At 44.2% G+C, this 18,238-nt stretch overlaps 3 protein-coding genes across 3 annotated transcripts in view; 1 reads left to right on the top strand and 2 right to left on the bottom strand.

Annotated features, from left to right (window-relative positions):
- The window catches only part of LOC130192289 (A disintegrin and metalloproteinase with thrombospondin motifs 7), a 67,078-nt gene extending 65,378 nt beyond the window's left edge, over window positions 1-1,700 (bottom strand). Inside the window, exon 1 of the mRNA XM_056412124.1 lies at window positions 1,292-1,700. Coding sequence (XP_056268099.1) covers window positions 1,292-1,409 — 118 coding nt within the window. The 5' untranslated portion in view covers window positions 1,410-1,700. The remainder of the gene's footprint in view (window positions 1-1,291) is intronic.
- Window positions 1,701-2,805: 1,105 nt separating this feature from the next.
- On the top strand, window positions 2,806-3,951 carry LOC130192952 (relaxin-3 receptor 1-like). Its single transcript, XM_056413161.1, has one exon. The coding sequence runs from the start codon at window positions 2,806-2,808 to the stop codon at window positions 3,949-3,951; it is 1,146 nt and encodes a 381-aa protein (XP_056269136.1).
- Window positions 3,952-8,394: 4,443 nt separating this feature from the next.
- The window catches only part of itga11a (integrin, alpha 11a), a 45,916-nt gene continuing 36,072 nt past the window's right edge, over window positions 8,395-18,238 (bottom strand). The window contains exons 21-30 of the mRNA XM_056412643.1: window positions 17,899-17,997; window positions 14,081-14,157; window positions 13,118-13,201; window positions 12,867-12,957; window positions 12,642-12,755; window positions 11,835-11,918; window positions 11,640-11,750; window positions 11,409-11,504; window positions 10,630-10,743; window positions 8,395-9,780 (exon numbers count right to left, since the gene is read on the bottom strand). Coding sequence (XP_056268618.1) covers window positions 9,703-9,780; window positions 10,630-10,743; window positions 11,409-11,504; window positions 11,640-11,750; window positions 11,835-11,918; window positions 12,642-12,755; window positions 12,867-12,957; window positions 13,118-13,201; window positions 14,081-14,157; window positions 17,899-17,997 — 948 coding nt within the window. The 3' untranslated portion in view covers window positions 8,395-9,702. The remainder of the gene's footprint in view (window positions 9,781-10,629; window positions 10,744-11,408; window positions 11,505-11,639; window positions 11,751-11,834; window positions 11,919-12,641; window positions 12,756-12,866; window positions 12,958-13,117; window positions 13,202-14,080; window positions 14,158-17,898; window positions 17,998-18,238) is intronic.

Below are 18,238 nucleotides of genomic sequence, written 5' to 3'. Positions count from 1 at the left end.
TGTATTTGAAGGAGTTTGGTTGTAGTTGTATTTACTTTACAGGTTGGCCGTGCGGCCTCCTTGGAGGTATATGCCATCTAGTCCTATGGGTTTTTCAGAATACATGAAGAAGTTTATCCATATTGTCACCTTCCTAAAATAATGGCCTCCATCATCTGGACAAAATTATGATTATTTTTTTTCTAAATCATCTCTGATACTGGCCAACTCTTGTAAAATCGCCTACATCCTCAGTTGAACACATCACGTGATTCTACCCCTGTAGTATAATATATCATATGATCAATATATGGTCAAGTTTTTGGTGTTTTCTTAAAACACTTTTTAAACGACTTAGGCCATTATTTTAGGAAGGTGACGGTATGTAATAATTCAATCTAGCATCTTAATTAAGAAAACACACAAAGGGCTAATTGCAGATTTGAACAGCCGTGCTCCTCGATGAAGGCAAAAAAAGCAATTACGCCCGAGGAAAGGAAAAGAAAGTGAAATTCAATTCAATTAAGAGAAACCGTCAGACTTCTCTAAATAAGACACTGTGATGACTCTGCTTGGACGAGGTGGTTAACAAACGTGGCGGAAAACACAATAAACTTGCTTCACCAAGTTGTTTACAAAGAGGGCGAAGAATGACGATTGCTATGTGGATGGCTGTCTCCTCTCCCTATGCTTTGATGTCTGTTACAAGAATGAATGAAATCATACATTTGTGTTCCTCTCAAGGGCCTCAGTAGATTTACACAGGTTTGTTCTGCTTGTAGCTCACATCTCAAGAGAACTGGGGCTGAACATCCAAACCTATTGGGGAACACTGGGAGGTAGAATAATGCCGGGAGCGTTTTCCTTCAACACAATACAGGGTGGATTCTTGGATGCGATGATACCCACTGGGCCTGAAAAGTGATACAGTTTGCAAAAGTAGAAACCCGGCTCCATTATGAGAATGATGACACATCCTGTAGAGATACCCAAAGACAAATGCTGTTTCCTGACCTGCACCAGCGAGGTCAGAGGACATGTCAGCTGGGGGCAGATGATGATGATTCACTGGAAAGGAAGTCTCTCAGGCTCCCCAGGCTACGCTGCAAAACCTTGGGTTTAATTGCTACGGTCGGAGGAAAACTTTGTAAACACAAGTCACAGCTGGCCTCCCCTCCGCGGTGAGGACTGCTGGCCTGCCTGTGAGCTCAATTAGATGCGCTCTGAAAGAAATGTGCACCAACAAAACACCAGAGGACGTGGCGATATCCCGAATCCAAACGGCTAGGTGTGTGGTTCCGGGCTCACTGACCTGGTTCGTGTGATGATCCCCAGGTGCCCAGGACCGTCAGAAGTGCGATGAAGAGGTGAACGGGAGAGGAGACTCCCCGTCCAAAAGCGTGAACCCCGCAGAACCCTAAACGGGTCATTGTTGTCAAGACGGCAGACTATATTTTTGGGAACATTTAATAAAAAATAAAATTCTAACAGCGCGTCGATTGTCAATTTAAATCACTTTTTGAGGGGTGTGTGCTGGGTGCGCTTTTCGCTTTGTTGCGACCGCGCACTGAAACTGTGACAGTCCCAACAAAACGTCTCCAAGTCAGGCCCGGACATCGCGCGCCTCCCCGAACTGTCTTGGTCGCATCCTCGGTCTCTTCACACTCGCTCGTGCGTCGGTGTTAATGTTGTTGGCTTTTGTTGTTAATGCGTGTAGCCGTCCTCGCTGTCCTCCATCAGCCTCCGACCAACACAGCCAAGTGACAGTTGGAAAAAGTTTTTTGTATTGCCCTGCAAACTTTCGCAAAGCCACCCCCACAGATGGGTGGACTTAAGACAATGGGCCATCTCTGAGCGGGTCTGCGGGCTTAAAGGGGAATGCTACTCCAAGAAATCGGATATCGCGCTTCCATCGAATTGGCAGATAACAGAACCGAGGTTCATCGGGTTTTCAGTGGGTCACATGAGGACCAGAGTCGATATTCATTTGGAGTCAGATACATGATGACAGCTCAGAGGGCTTCGGTTCGAGCATTGTTACAAAACTCGTGTTGAGAGCACTTCAATGAGGTTCATGACCTGAAAAACAAACAAACAACTGTGCGGTTATTTAGATTATTGTTGTAAACGTAAGTTGAATAAAGTCTGCTTTGAAAAGTACACATAATCATCCACTCTACACATCATTGTTTTACTTTGTTGTCATCAGTTTGAGTTAGCGCCCCCTCTAGCGGAAGAATGGAGGCACTGCGGACTAACGATGCAGTGTGACTACTTGTGCACATGTGCTTCAGAAGCTGTCCATCAACTCCCTGATAACACTGACAATGACGCGCTTTAAACGCACACCAGTGTTGGGCCTGATACGCACTTTAATGGATGAGGGTTTAACTTGATTTGTATTTTACTTGAATTTTCTTGATGGAAAGTTGTCATTTAACCAGCATACCGTGATGGGTCTAATGACCTAATAATATGCTGTGGAATTAAAATCTTAATTCATACGGGCCAATCAGCAAATCTGTCCTCTTGCGTTCGCTGCGGTTTTATGGATGCTTTATGATCATGTTTGGGACTGTGGCTCTTCTGCTACTGTCACGTCTTGTGCGACCAATCGCGGCTCAGCAGCGGAGCGACACACCTGTATAAAGGCAGACTCAGATTGATTGAATGGGTGGGGGGAGAAAGAGCTCAGACACTCGCCCATGAGGCGCGCTGGACTGTGCGTAAACGTCTAGCCTGTGCGCGCTGGACTGTGCGTAAACGTCTAGCCTGTGCGCGCAGCAGCAGACAGCCATGTGTGAGTCCGGGTCCCTGACTTTAAACATGGATGAAATATTTAACCACAGCGGAGCACTTAACCGGAGTTCACCTGGCGATGGGGAATACAGTTTCGAAGACATCGACATGAGCGCGGACAGCACTCCCATCCTGAGGATACTCATCTCCGTGGTGTACTCTGTCGTGTGCGCGGTGGGTTTGGTGGGGAATCTGCTCGTGTTTTTCCTCATGAGGTTACGACAAGGTCGGAAGAAGTCCACCATCAATGTTTTCATCACCAACTTGGCGGTGACGGACTTCCAGTTCGTGCTCACTCTGCCCTTCTGGGCCGTGGACACCGTGCTGGACTTCAGCTGGCCGTTTGGAGACGCCATGTGCAAAATCATCCTCTCGGTCACCGTGATGAACATGTACGCCAGCGTATTTTTTCTCACGGCCATGAGTGTGACCCGCTACTGGTCGGTGGCCTCGGCGCTGAAGAAGAAAGCGCACAGGGGGTCACGGTGCGTCAAGTGGGTGTGCGCGGTGCTGTGGGTGGCGGCAATAGCGGCCACGGCTCCGACGTCTATCTTCTCCACCGTCACTGTGGTCGCCGGAGAAAAACTCTGCCTCCTCAAGTTCCCCGATGGGCACGACTGGCTCGCCCTCTATCACATCCAGAAAATATTAATAGCCTTCATCATCCCGATGCTCATAGTCTGCGTCAACTATCTGATGCTCCTGCGCTTCGTGAGACGGCGCAGCATGAGCAGCAGCAACCCCAAACGGAGATCCAGAGTCACCAAGTCCGTCGCTATTGTGGTTTTGTCCTTCTTCTGCTGCTGGATGCCAAACCACGCCATCACATTCTGGGGTGTCTTGGTCAAATTCAACTTGGTCGACTGGGATAAATCATATTACATGGTGCACACGTACGTGTTCCCGGTCACTGTGTGCTTAGCGCACGCAAACAGCTGCTTGAACCCGGTGCTTTACTGTCTGATGAGGCCAGAGATCAGGAAGATGCTCAGTGGGTTGTTTTGGAGAGTCTCTACTCCATCCATATTCAACAGGGGCGGCGGGACGCGCTATTTTACGCAGGGAGAAACCCAGGGAGTGGTGCCTCTCCAGGTTTTGGACAATGCCCAGTCCTCGTTGTCCATCATAGACCGTAAAGGCTTACCGAGCTCCAGCATGATCCCATACACCTGATGACTTCAGCCTGGTGAACAATAGACCTAATAGGTCTCGCTGCTTTTCTCTCTCTCATCCACCTGTAACCGTCATGACTCGTGCGTAATGCTTTCGTATTCCACAATTGAAGATGTTTAACTATAGCCACGCACCGTGAACCGTGCACTTTAGGAAGAGGTTGTCATAATGACATGGGCAATGTATAAGAAGTTTTATGTTGCATTTATTGAATTCCTACTACTGTAAAAAAGAAAACAAATTCTATATTTGTTGAGTAACGAACAAGGTCACATCCCGCTCTCATTTCCCTCCTTTAATTAATGCACCTGCATTCAGTCCTTTTAATATATTACATTTATGAAATGTTTGCCTTCACCGAGCCAGAACCGAACTGGAGAGACATTGCAGACTCTTTGACACGAGACTCGGCATAACGTGGGATTATATATTGAAGAAGGACCTAACGTGGATTTGGAGATTAGATCAAATCACAATTTTGGAATGTGGTTATGCTCATGTAAATACATTTTCTGTCTATAGATTTCACACGTGAACTTCACAGAGAAGATTGGCATATAGTATTCTGTATTGTGTACGAAAATGTCCTCCACAACCATCTAAGCTGTGTTCAACCACTATACTGTACGAAGAAAAGAAGAGTACATCGCCCACAGGAGGCACTTTGTACATCCAACTAACATGGAAAGAGTCTCTGTCATTATGTGTCTGTCCTTTGAGTTTGATCTGATCAACTTCACACTTGGCAGGTGTGTTGCAAGCGCATTGACACTGTGTGTGTGTGGTGTGTGTGTGGGGGCGGGGGGGGGGGGGGGGGGGTGCACAACTAGACACCTGGAGTTTTGTGAGTGCGTCTTGTGACGTTATCACAGTGACAACATCTTTCCACAGACAGACAGTTATACATCTGGCAACACACACACACGCACACAGAGACATACACACACACAAACAGTACCAGCCACAGGTGAACAGTTGTATTTCTAAAGGTCATTCCTTGTCAACCTGTTGTTTTGGTTGAGTTTGACATTTGAGCAGCGCCCAGATAATGTGGCACACCTCCAGCTGCACACTCAAGATGAATCAATAAAATACTGCGGCTTCAAACACCTTTTCCTCGTGTTTCGGAATTATTATTATTCAGCACACAAATAATGTCCAAGACAGAGAGAGAGGCTGTGTCAGGTGAGCGGTTGATGGCAGCTGCAGATAGGTCAGCTGTCACTTGACATCCGGCAGCGGTGCAGGTCCTGTTCAGGGGATGTGGGTATATTTAGCATTCGAGAGCCCGGAGCTGAGGGTGAGGGTCTCCTGGTTGCGGGCGGCAGGTTTGACAGGTTTGTGTGCTAATGTGTGCTAACCCATATTTCTTTTCTCCTATTTGTGCCTGAGGCGTCTTGGTGTTGTTGCCTGTCCATGATGCTTCAGGCGAGGTCCAGCGAGGATCACATCGTGTCCAACATGCTGACTTTTCCCTCAAACACCAAGTGTTGGGTATATAGACGTATTGGTGCCATATTGTTCTGATCTCCTGCAATTTTATTTATATAACCTTAAATGCAGATGCATTTATGATCCTCGATCGGAAGGAAAAATACTTTAACGGTAAGGAAGAAAGCTGAGGAAGAAAGCAGGAAAGTTCTGAATACTAAGTAGTTGCTTTTTTGGGCTTAATACCAGGACAACTTTTATAATACACATGCATTACTTTGGATGGATGGGGTGATTTGGATCTGAATCAAATCCAGAGTTTCCTCTTCATTCAAAGTTCAGTTTTCTGATAGCTCGAAGGTCCAATCACATTTTTACTGGTTCCCTTTATAAATATTCAGTGTGATTTTAAGTATTAAAGAGTTAATACTAAAGGTCCAACATTATTGTTCAAATATAAAGGCGTGGCTCCTTTAAGCTGCTTGAACAATGTCCACATCAAATGTTTTTAACTGTACATTGAAAAAGGTTTGGACCATGAGGCCATGAGAACTCTTTGAAGCAGTTCACTGTTTTTTCCCCCTCAGATTTCCGCTGTGAGGTGTGAATACTTTAGTTATCCTTGTATGGACGCCTGGGTGCTTTGGCAGGAGGATGAACATTAAGCAGAAGATGCGTAATGTCAACATTTAAATTGTGTTATCCATGCATCTTCCCCAACATATACAACGACTATGTTCAAAACCGACCAGAATAACAAACAACCATAAAGCAAACTTGCTTCTTCAAAAATTGTTGTTTGTGATTAGTCACCTGAAGAAAACATAAATAAAGTTATGTTCAGTTATGTGCACCCGGAACAGGTCGCAGACTAACACTGGGATTATTATTATTCATGTATACATTTGTATTTTAGAGTTTTAATCTAAACTGCATATTTTTCGAACATTTTGATTCAGCATCGTGTAAAATGAAAACAGACCGAGCGCATAAGGAAATGTCTGTCTCCCTCCCTCTGAGAGACACCCTCACCCCCTGATAGTGTGTGATGCTTTAAATTAAGAGTACATGTGTTTATCTATTAAAAATGCACAAGGACATTGGTTTACAAAGTCATAAGAAAAGTGAGAATGAGTTATAAAGTAAACCTTTGGTGTCTGCATGGTCAAAGAGTGCACACACACATGCGCACACACACTTACATGCACGCACACTTCGAGAAAATTAAATTTGTTTCCAATTATACTTCAGAAAAGTGTTCAATTAAATGAGCGACACTCATGATGGCAAACCCTATCAATCAGTTCACAGCAGGTTTTTTTCCCCTGAATTATTTATTTGCCTATTTCACCGAGGTTTTCATGTCGTTTATTTTTTTATACCTCTGAACAACCGTCGAATACGAATACATGTGATCACCATCGCAAGAAGAAAATTGAAGCCGATTTAAATAGAGACAAGCTCCTGTTTCAGTGTCCAGTGAATAACAATAATGCACCTTATAAAAAGCTGAAATATGGACAGGTGAGTTAAGAGAAGACGGCTTATTCATATTCATGCAGTGTTGTTGTCAACAATTATTCACTTATAATACTAATAATTGAAAATCAAAGGTTATTTGGTGGAACACTTTGTATACATCCACTTAACTTTTTAAATTATGTTTGCCACGACAAATTGTGAAATGGATGTAAGAATGGTGAACTCCTTTTTGGTTTTTAAGGGAATTATTGATAAAAAAATTCTTGAGTTATAAATATAATTAAAAACGTATTAATATGGAAGATGTATGTGGTAGTATATATAAATATAGATTTTTTAAATTTTGTTTATTGTTTTGTTGTTTTATTTTCCTCTTTATTTTAAATTAATTTTCTGATTTATTTTGATTTCAATTTAGGATAGGAATTTATAAGCATTTTTTTGCTTCTACCTATACATTTTCAGTCTTTCTCTTTTGTATATTTTATAGGATAATATTGTATTGTATTTGATTTGATTGACTGAATAAAAAATACAAACAAAAAACAAATATGTACCCCCCCCCCCCGCCTCAGGGATTCATGTTTTCACTGCATCACATGCAGATTAAAACTGCTTCCCTGAACACAAATGGCTGCTTTACCCAACTGCATCCTCATTGTGTGTGTGTGTGTGTGTGTGTATTGGACTGTTATCCCTGCAAGAACATTAGTTCTGATGCTGGGAGGAAAAAAATGCCTTCAAGATTCTTCAATAAAACAAAAAAGTGGTTGTCTATGTTCAAATATGCCCACATTAAAGATATTTATTATCATATCTGTATTACCACACACATAAGGATGATCCACTTTGATTATTTGCTTATTAATCAGTGGATACGGTCTAATCAACCTGCATGGCAGCAGTTTGAGAGCCAGAACAACACACCTACCTGAGAAGGAATGCTACAGGAATAAAAGTCAGATGTTTCATAGGGAAGGAGGCCGGGAGGGTCGACCCCATGGATCGGTCTCAGGACGGGAGATGTAGGATCCCGTGTTTCTGGATCTCGATACAAACTGAGAACCAAAAGTTAGGAAGTCTTTGACTTCAACCGTTCTTTTTGAGACCTGAAAAATCATTTTTTTTCTTTAAAAAGAAGCAGATTTGTTCGCTTTAGAGAAATGCATCTCTCTCTCTCTCCCTCCCTCTCTCGCCCTCCCTCTAACTGTCTCTCCCTCTCTCCCCCTCTCTCTCCGTCACCCCCTCCTTCCCTCCCTCCGTCTCTCTCTCCCTTCCCCCCTCCCACCCTCTCTCCCTCCCTCTCTCGGTCCCTCCTCTCTCCCCTCCTATAACCCTGGATTTCCCCTCTCTCTCTCCCTCCCTCCGTCCCTCCCTCATTCTCTCTCCCCTCCCATAACCCTGGATATCCCCGTCTCCCTCCCTCCCCTCTCATAACCGCATCCCCCCCCTCTCTGATGTGCATGATATTAATAAACACCCCTCGATGTCCTGCGGGCCTTCCTCTGTGCATTTTTAACTCCTCGGGTGTTCAGTACGAAGACATATACGCTGTTTTATTTGTAGGAATGTTACAGCTTCTTCACACGTCATCAAACAGGACAAACTGACATTCGTCGGTACCACCAGGAGGGTGCTGACACCAGGAGGGTGCTGACACCAGGAGGGTGCTGACATACCGTGATCATTGTTCTTTGACTGGACTCGTCTTCACGGCATCGGATCGTGATCGAGTTCCAGTTCCTCGTGATAATCGCTGACATCTTTCTGTACATCCTTTTGCTCTGATGCAGTGCATGTTAAAAAGGCATGCAACGTCTCATAAACCGGGTCAGTGACACAAAGCCTCGCGGCTTATAAAGTAATGCCATAAACCATGTGGAAAATACTTCAAAAACCACCATAATACTTGAAAGGGTATAAAAAGGTACTTGACTATTTACAAAATTCAAGTTAACTTTGTACAAAAGTGCATCAAATGTTTAATGTTTTCCAGGATGAAAATATTCAAAGAAGTGAACTCTTAACAGCGGATGCAGGTTTAAGAAGATTCTTCGCTGGAGGATAAAAAAAAAAAAGATCGAGAACCGTCTCCAAGTTAAATACTATGAATCTTCTTCGTACTCTGGCGACGTTAGTTCAGTTTTGCCTTCTCATAAATTATTACGCAAGTGAGCTGAACATGTTGCGGATAAAAATCTTTCAAACATCGAATTCAATATACAGTATAGTAACTTTACATTTGTGGACGCTTTTTCGGGTGGGCAAATCACCCCTGAGGTTTTTCACGTGTTTCAGAATTTTTACCATAAGAGTTAAATAAATACACATCAGGAAGAGATAAAAGAGTGATTGGCTAACGCGCTTGCCTCGAGGGCACATTGTGGTTTTCGGGAACTCTTGGGACAGATCATACAAAAGCTCGCTCTATTCCCCCCTTTTTAAAACGGACGGAGGAATAATAAATCAAAAGCTAAGAAAAAACGAGAGCTCAAAGATCTGTGGAGGTGCGACACGGCAGGCGGTGAATACACGGACGAAGAAGGCCCTCGTGTCGCAACAGTGCAGGGACGCTAAGTGAGTGTGACAGTGCTGACTCTGAGGGGGCGGGGGGGTTGGAGGTCAGGGGTCGTGGCATGGGGACAGATCCGGTGCACTGAAGAAGCCTTGTTTTCAGCGGTCACGCGGGAGCCGTCGATGCAGGGCCCACTGTGGTGTCGGGGTGGTGGTGGTGGTGTAGGGGGTAGGTGGGTTTGTCCCTGAGTGGTCGGGTCCCCTGTTGAAAGGTGGTAGCCTGCTGGCGGGGGGGTGGGAGATGGGGGGGGCCCACGGCCTGCGTTACCGTTCTCCGGCCACTTTCCCGTTGGGCTCCTGCTCGTCCTCGTCCCTCCGCTTCTGTCTCCGGAAGAAGCCCATCTATGTGGGAGTGAAGACGAGAGGGTTCATCGTGGCGCTCATGGTATCAGTACAAAAAAATCATCTGGATCCGGAGGTCCACTTCGCAGCTTCTTTGCCTGGAGCGCTCAACCCGCGTCTTACAATCTTCGCTCGGTGAGTGTAATGTTGTTACCTGACACACTGAGGTCATGGGATGACTTTACGCCGCTTCCATGTGACGAGCTGTAATCAGCCCCTGTAAAAGTCCCCTTTGTGTGTGTGTGTGTGTGTGTGCCGTGATTGTTCAGGGCCTTTCAGTTTGATGTTATGTAAATAACCACAAGAAACAATCCATTTAAAACATCTTTGTATTACGTGACTTCTATGTGTGTGAAGCTAGATTGTGTGTTTCAGTCCACGGCTCCTGTGTTGGCCGTGGACATGAGGCCGCCTTTGTGGAGTTGTGTGACCGTCTCCTTCAAAATAAAGTTCTACACGACCTCGTAGAAAAGTAGAAACACGTGCACATGGCGGGAGCTCACATGGTTTAACTGTTCTTCAATCCTTTGTATTTATTTTACTCTATACAATTATGTTGCAGCCAAACCTTCTTTTCAAGACATGAGGCAGACTATAAAAATATCACGATCCTTTGCTATATAAATATTGTTTTGTTCTGACATGCTATCGTAGCCTCAGATTTGACCTTTCAGTACAGCTGCTATTTCATGCTCTACCACAGGGGGGCAGCATTACACTAGATTAGTGTGGTAAGAGCAACATGTGACTCCCTTCTGTAGATAATAAAAGCAGCACTGAGGCACACCTGAAATAACACACAGTAGGTTTTAATGTAATTATGAATATGTGCGTGATTAGATGACTTACCTTCCATAGAGCGAGACTGAGCAGGGCTAACAATAAGAGTCCTCCCAGCGTGCTACCAATGATAATCCAGTTCGAGATTCTGTAATCGCCCTCTTTCCTGATCTCCAATATTATCTGTGGACCATATTTGAATCATTAGATCTATTAATTTGTGAGAAACACACTCAACTCAGTCATTTATTGTACATTTTTAGAATGCAGTGTATTTGTTCGTTCATTAGAACAAATACAAAATGTATTGTGCGTTATTATTTAGCTCACGTGGTATATTTATTGAAACAATGTCAACATTTCAGAAATGGGATTGAAATAGTCCTAACAACTTTCTTTCTTAACATATTACATGTCAGAACCAGTTAAGCCACTGAACCCACTTCCATTTTTAAAATGAATAATACATGTCGAGCTTACATCAGCCAAAATAAATCTGTATATTATGCTTATACAAGCACTAAAGAAAGAGATGCTTTATGACCAACAGAGGGCAGCAAAGATTAGTCTACGAGTCCAGACTGTTCCATGTTGTGCCGCTGGTCCTTTCGGTCCCTAAGCACCATCGACTGGAGCTGAGCCCCTTGATATATTGTATAAAGCAGTCATTGCAGCAAAATATGGTCTAACAGTGTATTTATTTGGTAATAGTTTCAGTTCCTGATCTCCTTAACCACAAACCCTGTACCCACACTTTGGATTTTTAAGTCTGATCGGATTTCGGTGCTTTTATGAGCTCAGATTCAGGTCACCGAGGTAGTTCAAAGAATTAGTGGGCATTAACTCACATGTCTGACAGGCCTCTCTTCGTGTAAAAACATGGGACTGGAGGAGGGAAGCTCTACGGATGCACTGGTTCCCAGTTCCAGGATTTTAAACTTCAGCTGGAGAGGAAAATGAAAACATGCCGCCCAGTTTTCACAAACACATCAGACAGCTGGAAGCAGAACGGCCGTGAGATAACCAGCAAGTGTTATTGTTAAACGTTATGCATTCATGTTAAGGGGTTTCACACTCACTGCATGTAAGGTGTCTATTCGGAGCGCTCCTGAGATTCGAACTGCAGTTTCTCTGTAGGAGGCCACGTTGACGGTGCATCGGATGGGCAGAGTGAGAGTGTTGGACCGGTTCTGTGTGAAGAAAACCAGGCGTCAGTGTCTCAAGTTGACGAACATGAAACGGTCACGAGGAATCCATTTTGGTTTGTACTCTACCAAGCGGGAGAAGCGGGAAAGGTCCTCGGGTGACGCCCTGCTCTGCGCCACGTGCTGAGGTGGTAAACAGCGTGATCCTTCCCTCTGAGGAGGGACATGAGAGTAAAATCACCACTTAGTATGCATAAGCTTTACATTACATATATATTAATAACAATACATATTGATACATACATACATTCAACACAAACACAACAATAAAACGTACATGTATGCACTTTTATGTATTAAACAACAACAAACACAAAATCTATCCACAATCCACCTGCTTGATGGATCATGGAGGTCTGGATCGTGGTCCATGCCTACAACCAACTATTCATACACTCTCATTGAATGAGTTGTAACTCTGTATTGCTTCATTCTGGTCACATGACATCTATTGCTTCTGTCCATCCTGGAGAGGGATCCTCCTCTGTTGCTCTCCTGAAGGTTTCTTCCCCTTCTTTCCCAGTGAAAGTGTTTTTCTCTCTATTTTTTGGTAGTTTTTCCTGATCCGATGTGAGGTCAAAGGTCAGGGATGTCGTATGTGTACAGATTGTAAAGCCCTCTGAGGCAAACTTCTAATTTGTGGTATTGGGCTACACAAAATAAACTCAATTGAATGAAATATAAAGCACAATGAAACAATTGAAAGATGATACACAATACTAAAAACATCCTTGCTTTGCCTTAAAAGGGAAGATAACTGGATTTCTTACGTTATATATGTGACTTCTACATATAAGAAGGCCGATATGTATGCATACATGAATGCATACGTAGATGACCCCAAGCTGCCATCAGGTACTTCCCACACTAACTCACCTGGTCAATATATAAGTCAGATATCTGCAGGAGTTGGTTCCCATTCTTCGTCATTTCAGGGATATCAATGTTCAGCTGCAGATCCTTGACGGGAAAGTAGCCGAGGTTCTGGATCTGAGAGACAACGAAAAACAAAAAGGGAAAACCATGAAGAATACGTTGAAAGCAGCGTTTCCCTCTACGGTAACAATAAGAGGTGGCGATGGCGACGCTCTTGGCTCTCACCTGGAAAGTGAAGTTGAAAGGAGGACCGATGACTCCGGGCTCCTCCAGTGACAGCTCCGATTTGATATCGTATCGGGTCGGATTTGAATCCCTTTGGACGTACGGAATAAGCACAGAGTGGTACGACGTGAGAATATTGACCTTGTCTGGGCTTTAAAGCACGATGTTGTCAAGTGGAATACAGAGAATACGGAGACTCGAAACTTGATCGGTATGCTTTGTTCGGTAAGACGTTCCAGAAATGGACAAACCTGGTGAAGAGAAGGTCTCCCTCGTATTTCAGTGAATAATAGATGTCGTTGAAATTATCAGCTGTGCTCATCTCCTCGCCATCGCTGTCGAGAGAACGGGATGAAAGCATTCAAAGGACGTGAGCAATGATGTCACAGCGGAACGTACCGGTTCCCACTATATGTCCCTTTTGTCGTCTTATCTTGAGCTTCATTTGACGCCGTGTGTGTGCGGTGGAAGGCATGCTCGGTCGTCTTCGGTAATCATTGGTATCAGTGAAAACAGGTCAGACTGCCTCTTCACGCAAACAGGAAATACAAGTAAAGGTCCACAGCTTCTGGCCTCCAGGAGAACCCTGACGTGCTCGAGGAAGACCGTACGAGAGGACAGGAGATGAGAGGAGAGGAGAGGAAAGGACAGGACAGGACAGAAAAGGAAAGGAGAGGAAAGGAGAGAAGAGGAGAGGAGAGGAAAGGACAGGAGAGGAGAGGACAGGAAAGGAGAGAAGAGGAGAGGAGAGGAAAGGACAGGAGAGGAAAGGACAGGAGAGGAGAGAACAGGACAGGACAGGAGAGGAAAGGAGAGGAAAGAACAGGACAGGAGAGGAGATGAGAGGAGAGGAGAGGAAAGGACAGGAGAGGAGAAAACAGGACAGGATAGGAGAGGAAAGGAGAGGACAGGAGAGGAGAGGACAGGACAGGACAGGACAGGAGAGGAAAGGACAGGAGAGGAGAGGAGAGGAAAGAACAGGACAGGATAGGAGAGGAGAGGACAGGAGAGAAGAGGAGAGGAAAGAACAGGATAGGAGAGGAAAGGACAGGAGAGGAGAGGAGAGGAAAGAACAGGACAGGATAGGAGAGGAGAGGACAGGAGAGGAGAGGAAAGGACAGGACCGGACAGGAGAGGACAGGAAAGGACAGGAGAGTGAGAACAGGTCAGACTGCCTCTTCACGCAAACAGGAAATACAAGTAAAGGTTCACACCTTCTGGCCTCCAGGAGAACCCTGACGTGCTCGAGGAAGACCGTACGGCTGAACTCAAACTCCAGACGAAATGATACCTGCAGAGGAGAAAATAAAGTTTCAGTTGGAGCAGTAATCATCGTACTTTAATTATTTTTTTACAACAAAAGTCTATATGCTACCGCTATGCTATCCTCGCCGACGACAATGGCCCTGCGTGGTGCATAAAGGAGTAAAGCCTGCAATAACCTGCTGTGAGTACCGGGCTTTGACCGCAGGCAGCCGGCTGCACAGAGAGACTTAGAATATCCCTTTAGTTGAAGACTATATAGTGAGGAGAGGAGAGGAGAGGACAGGAGAGGGGAGGAGAGGACAGGAGAGGAGAGAAGAGGACAGGAGAGGAGAGGAAAGGACAGGAGAGGAGAGAAGAGGACAGGAGAGGAAAGGACAGGATAGGAGGGGAGGGGAGGGGAGGGGACATGAGAGGAGAGGACAGGACAGGAGAGGAGAGAAGAGGACAGGACAGGAGAGGACATGAGAGGAGAGGACAGGAGAGGATAGGAGAGGAAATGACAGGATAGGAGGGGAGGGGAGAGGAGAGGAGAGGGCATGAGAGGAGAGGAGAGGAAGCAAACTGAGCTGAGCATTGTTTACGGTGTCGTAATGAACTCCTTCTGACCAAAGAGGAATGCATCAGCTTGACTTCCCTCCTCCACAGACCACAGATTGAGTCCACAGATACAGAAGTTAAGACCCATTTCCAGTGGGGGAAAATAGATTTGCTGTAAATACCGTACTCACATATGCTTTAGAGTTACTTTGAGTATTTCCATTTTCTGAGGAAAAATACTTTTACTCCACTACATTTATTTGACAGCCAGAGTTACTAGTAACTTTTCAGTTGAATATTTGACATTAAAACTATTTGAATGGTTCTCATCATTTTCAGTTTGTGAGCACTTACCCAAACACATGTTTGAGCATCAGACGAGTAACAAGGAAGAGGTACTTTACTTGTGAAATTCAGTTGATAATACTTTTACTTCAGTAGGCATTTCAATGGATTACTCTCTTTATAATGGAGTATTGCTCACTGTAGTATTGATACTTTGACTGAAGCAAACTATCTCAATACTTCTTCCACCACTACCAGGAGAGGAGAGGAGAGGAGATGAGATGAGATGAGAGGGGTGGAGAGGAGAAAAGAAGAGAGGAGAGGAGATGAGAGGGGTGGAGAAAAGAGGACATGCGAGGAAAGGAGAGGAGAGGACAGAACAGGACAGGAGTGAAGAGGAGAGGAGAAAAGAAGAGAGGAGAGGAGATGAGATGAGATGAGATGAGAGGGGTGGAGAGGAGAAAAGAAGAGAGGAGAGGAGATGAAAGGGGTGGAGAAAAGAGGACATGCGAGGAAAGGAGAGGACAGAACAGGACAGGAGTGAAGAGGAGAGGAGAAAAGAAGAGAGGAGAGGAGAGGAGATGAGAGGAGAGGACATGATAGGAGAGGAGATGAGAGGAGAGGACAGGACATGATAGGAGAGGAGATGAGAGGAGAGCAGAGGAGAAGAAAGGAGAGGAGAGGATTGTTTACTAATTGTATCCTATTAGTGAAAAAGGATCTCTTGTTTGTGTCTTTCTTCATGTTTGGAAGAATCTCTGTTGGCGGTCATTTAGAATAAAGTTCGGTGAAAACACGAAACACACACACACACACACATGCATGCAATCTGCGGCGAGACGACGTTCGTGCGCCAGCGTCGTCGAACATGGAAACTCAGATGGAGCGCGACGCTCACCCTTCCTCCTCCGGGTCGCATCCCTGAGCCACATTCACCGGCAAACAATTCATTTGCAGCAGCAGTGTTCTTTGTTCTCAAATGTGCCCGCCGCCGCCAGCAGTGCCCGATGTGTAAGTCCTCACTCTGCCGCCACCGTGGTGGTAAAGTTTACAGTACGTGATCCTTTTTTTTTTAACGCAGGTCAAAAACCAACCAGGAAAAGTCAAAACAAGGGTGATAACTAGCGGTTTAAAAAAAAAAAAAAGTTCCTACTTCCCCTCAGCTGAACAACGGTTTGGGGGCAGGCTTGGCAGCAGCGCCGGTGTCCAATCAGCCTCGCTGTAACTCTGTGCCACATATTTAAAATGCTCCCGAGCCCACAGCCCATCAGCCTTGTGGCTCCGGATGCTGAGTGGGTACCAATCACTCAGTGAAGTTTTAAAGGGTGACCAGATTCCCTTTCGGTTTAATCGTTGGGGCAGCGGAGAGAGAAAAAAATGCAGTGATGTTTCCGTTGCCCTGGGAGACGACTATTGTTTGCGATAATGACGTCGTGGTCGGGACATCTCACGAACTCTTTAAGTCATCTTCATTACCTCTTTCCTACAGGCTTTTGAGCAGACGTCCACGGAGAAGACGTCTTCGTAGGATCTGATCCCCTGTTCAAAAGCTTTTGAATTGTGCCTTCTGTGTCATCCCTATCAAAGTTAATTCAAACATCACCCTCTTAAAAATAAAACTCGATGCCTGGCTGTAAAACAAACGGGAGTCTCATAAATATCGTTGACATTACAAGGCAGTGGAAAGGCTCGAGACAGCAGAATTGAACGTGAGAATCAGGAACAGATGAGGGCCAAACGTCTCAGTGTCTTTACCCCAGTCTCACCTCGCGAAAGAAGATGATATTAATGGCTGGGGGAGGAAGCGTTTTTGTTCTATTTACCGTGTTGCTAAGACGGTACAGTGTAATAACAACCAAATGGGACGCTAATTCAGATGTTTGTGGCGTGATTTCTGTGTCAAAATAGGAAACATCACTTTCAGAAATTGCTTTCAAAAGGGGAAAGTCACCTTCAGACAAGACTGTGGGCAACAGGACCCACGAATGTTTTAGCTTGTGTCCCAGAAAAAAACATAAAAAAATGAGGCGGTTCATGCTTGACCTTGATTAGATATAAAATAAGAGCCTCCTTCTCCTCCTTGAAGCCTCCAGTTTGGATTTCTGTATTGGGAAATCTTTCCTAGTGCTTGAGACCATACAATGAGAAGTTTGGTCATTTTCTCACAGACTTCTTCTTTTTGGAACAAGTACGTTTCACCATTGTCATGTGCTTAGTGGGGACCCTCTTTTAAGCATATAACTGTAAATAATGTTGAGTCAGAGGATATAAAGTAAGAAAAGACGTTGATCTTATCCTCTAATGTTTCCTTTTGTCTTGAAAACCCACAGAAAGCTTTTTAATTACATGTTTAAGATTACATCTATATTACAGTTGCTTTCTACATTTGTGATAGTTAGACAGTTAAACATAGAAGGGAACGTATTAGTCTCGACAATCCAGACTTTCAGAATTTAGAAAGTTTAGTTCACAAAGCAGAATTAAACTGGGCTCTCGTGGTTTGCTTGTGGGTTGGAGCTGTTCATCACTTTACTGTGAGGTTGACGCAGACATGGATCCAGATGTTTTATCTTTTATCAGAAGTGCCACCATCTAAACAGATTTTTATCAAATCTGGGAATCGGCATGAAAATGTTTTTTTCATGATTGGAAAGATCAACTTATACATCTGCTTTGCATTCTGTCAGATACATTCAAGAAACGATGATTCTCACATAAAACACATGACTTTTTTAGACTTAAAACACCCAGGAACACAATGTCAGACATAATAGAAAGAAGATCCGTCATCAGCAAAACACACACCCAGCTCAGTGTTGTGTTCGTAGATTATCTATTATCAGCGACTCTTAAACAAAGTCACAATTCCACAGCTAAAGCACATTTGTTGGCCTTTTTTATAAAATAAGAAATCGTTGTATTGATTCAGAGTGTGATGTCTCACCTGCATTTTGGCCCTCATGAACGGAGCACTGACGTTGCACATCTTCTCATTCCTCAGTCTGTCCTCAACGAAACACTCAATTTTGATATCAGAGTTGTCCTGGATCAAAAATAGTAATAGTTTTTGGAAACACTTTCGATGACGTCCATGTCATTAATGCATTATAAACATACCCCATGCATTATAATCCACTAATAGTACAGTAACATTTTAATTAGAAGCATTTAGAAATAACTATGATGCTTTTTAAAAGTACATCATTTATAATAACACATCACAAAGCATTTTATTATGAGCTATGAGGTCAAGTATCTATTTATAATAATACTTCATAATTGCT

Source organism: Pseudoliparis swirei, chromosome 4 (assembly GCF_029220125.1).
Source record: "Pseudoliparis swirei isolate HS2019 ecotype Mariana Trench chromosome 4, NWPU_hadal_v1, whole genome shotgun sequence".
NCBI classification, from domain to species: Eukaryota; Metazoa; Chordata; class Actinopteri; order Perciformes; family Liparidae; genus Pseudoliparis; species Pseudoliparis swirei.
Note: the sequence above shows the minus strand (reverse complement) of the source record. Positions and strands in the feature narration are given on the sequence as shown.

Excerpts from the sequence above, each read along its gene's own strand:
- LOC130192952 (XM_056413161.1), top strand. The coding sequence starts at position 2,806 with ATGGATGAAATATTTAACCACAGCGGAGCACTTAACCGGAGTTCACCT.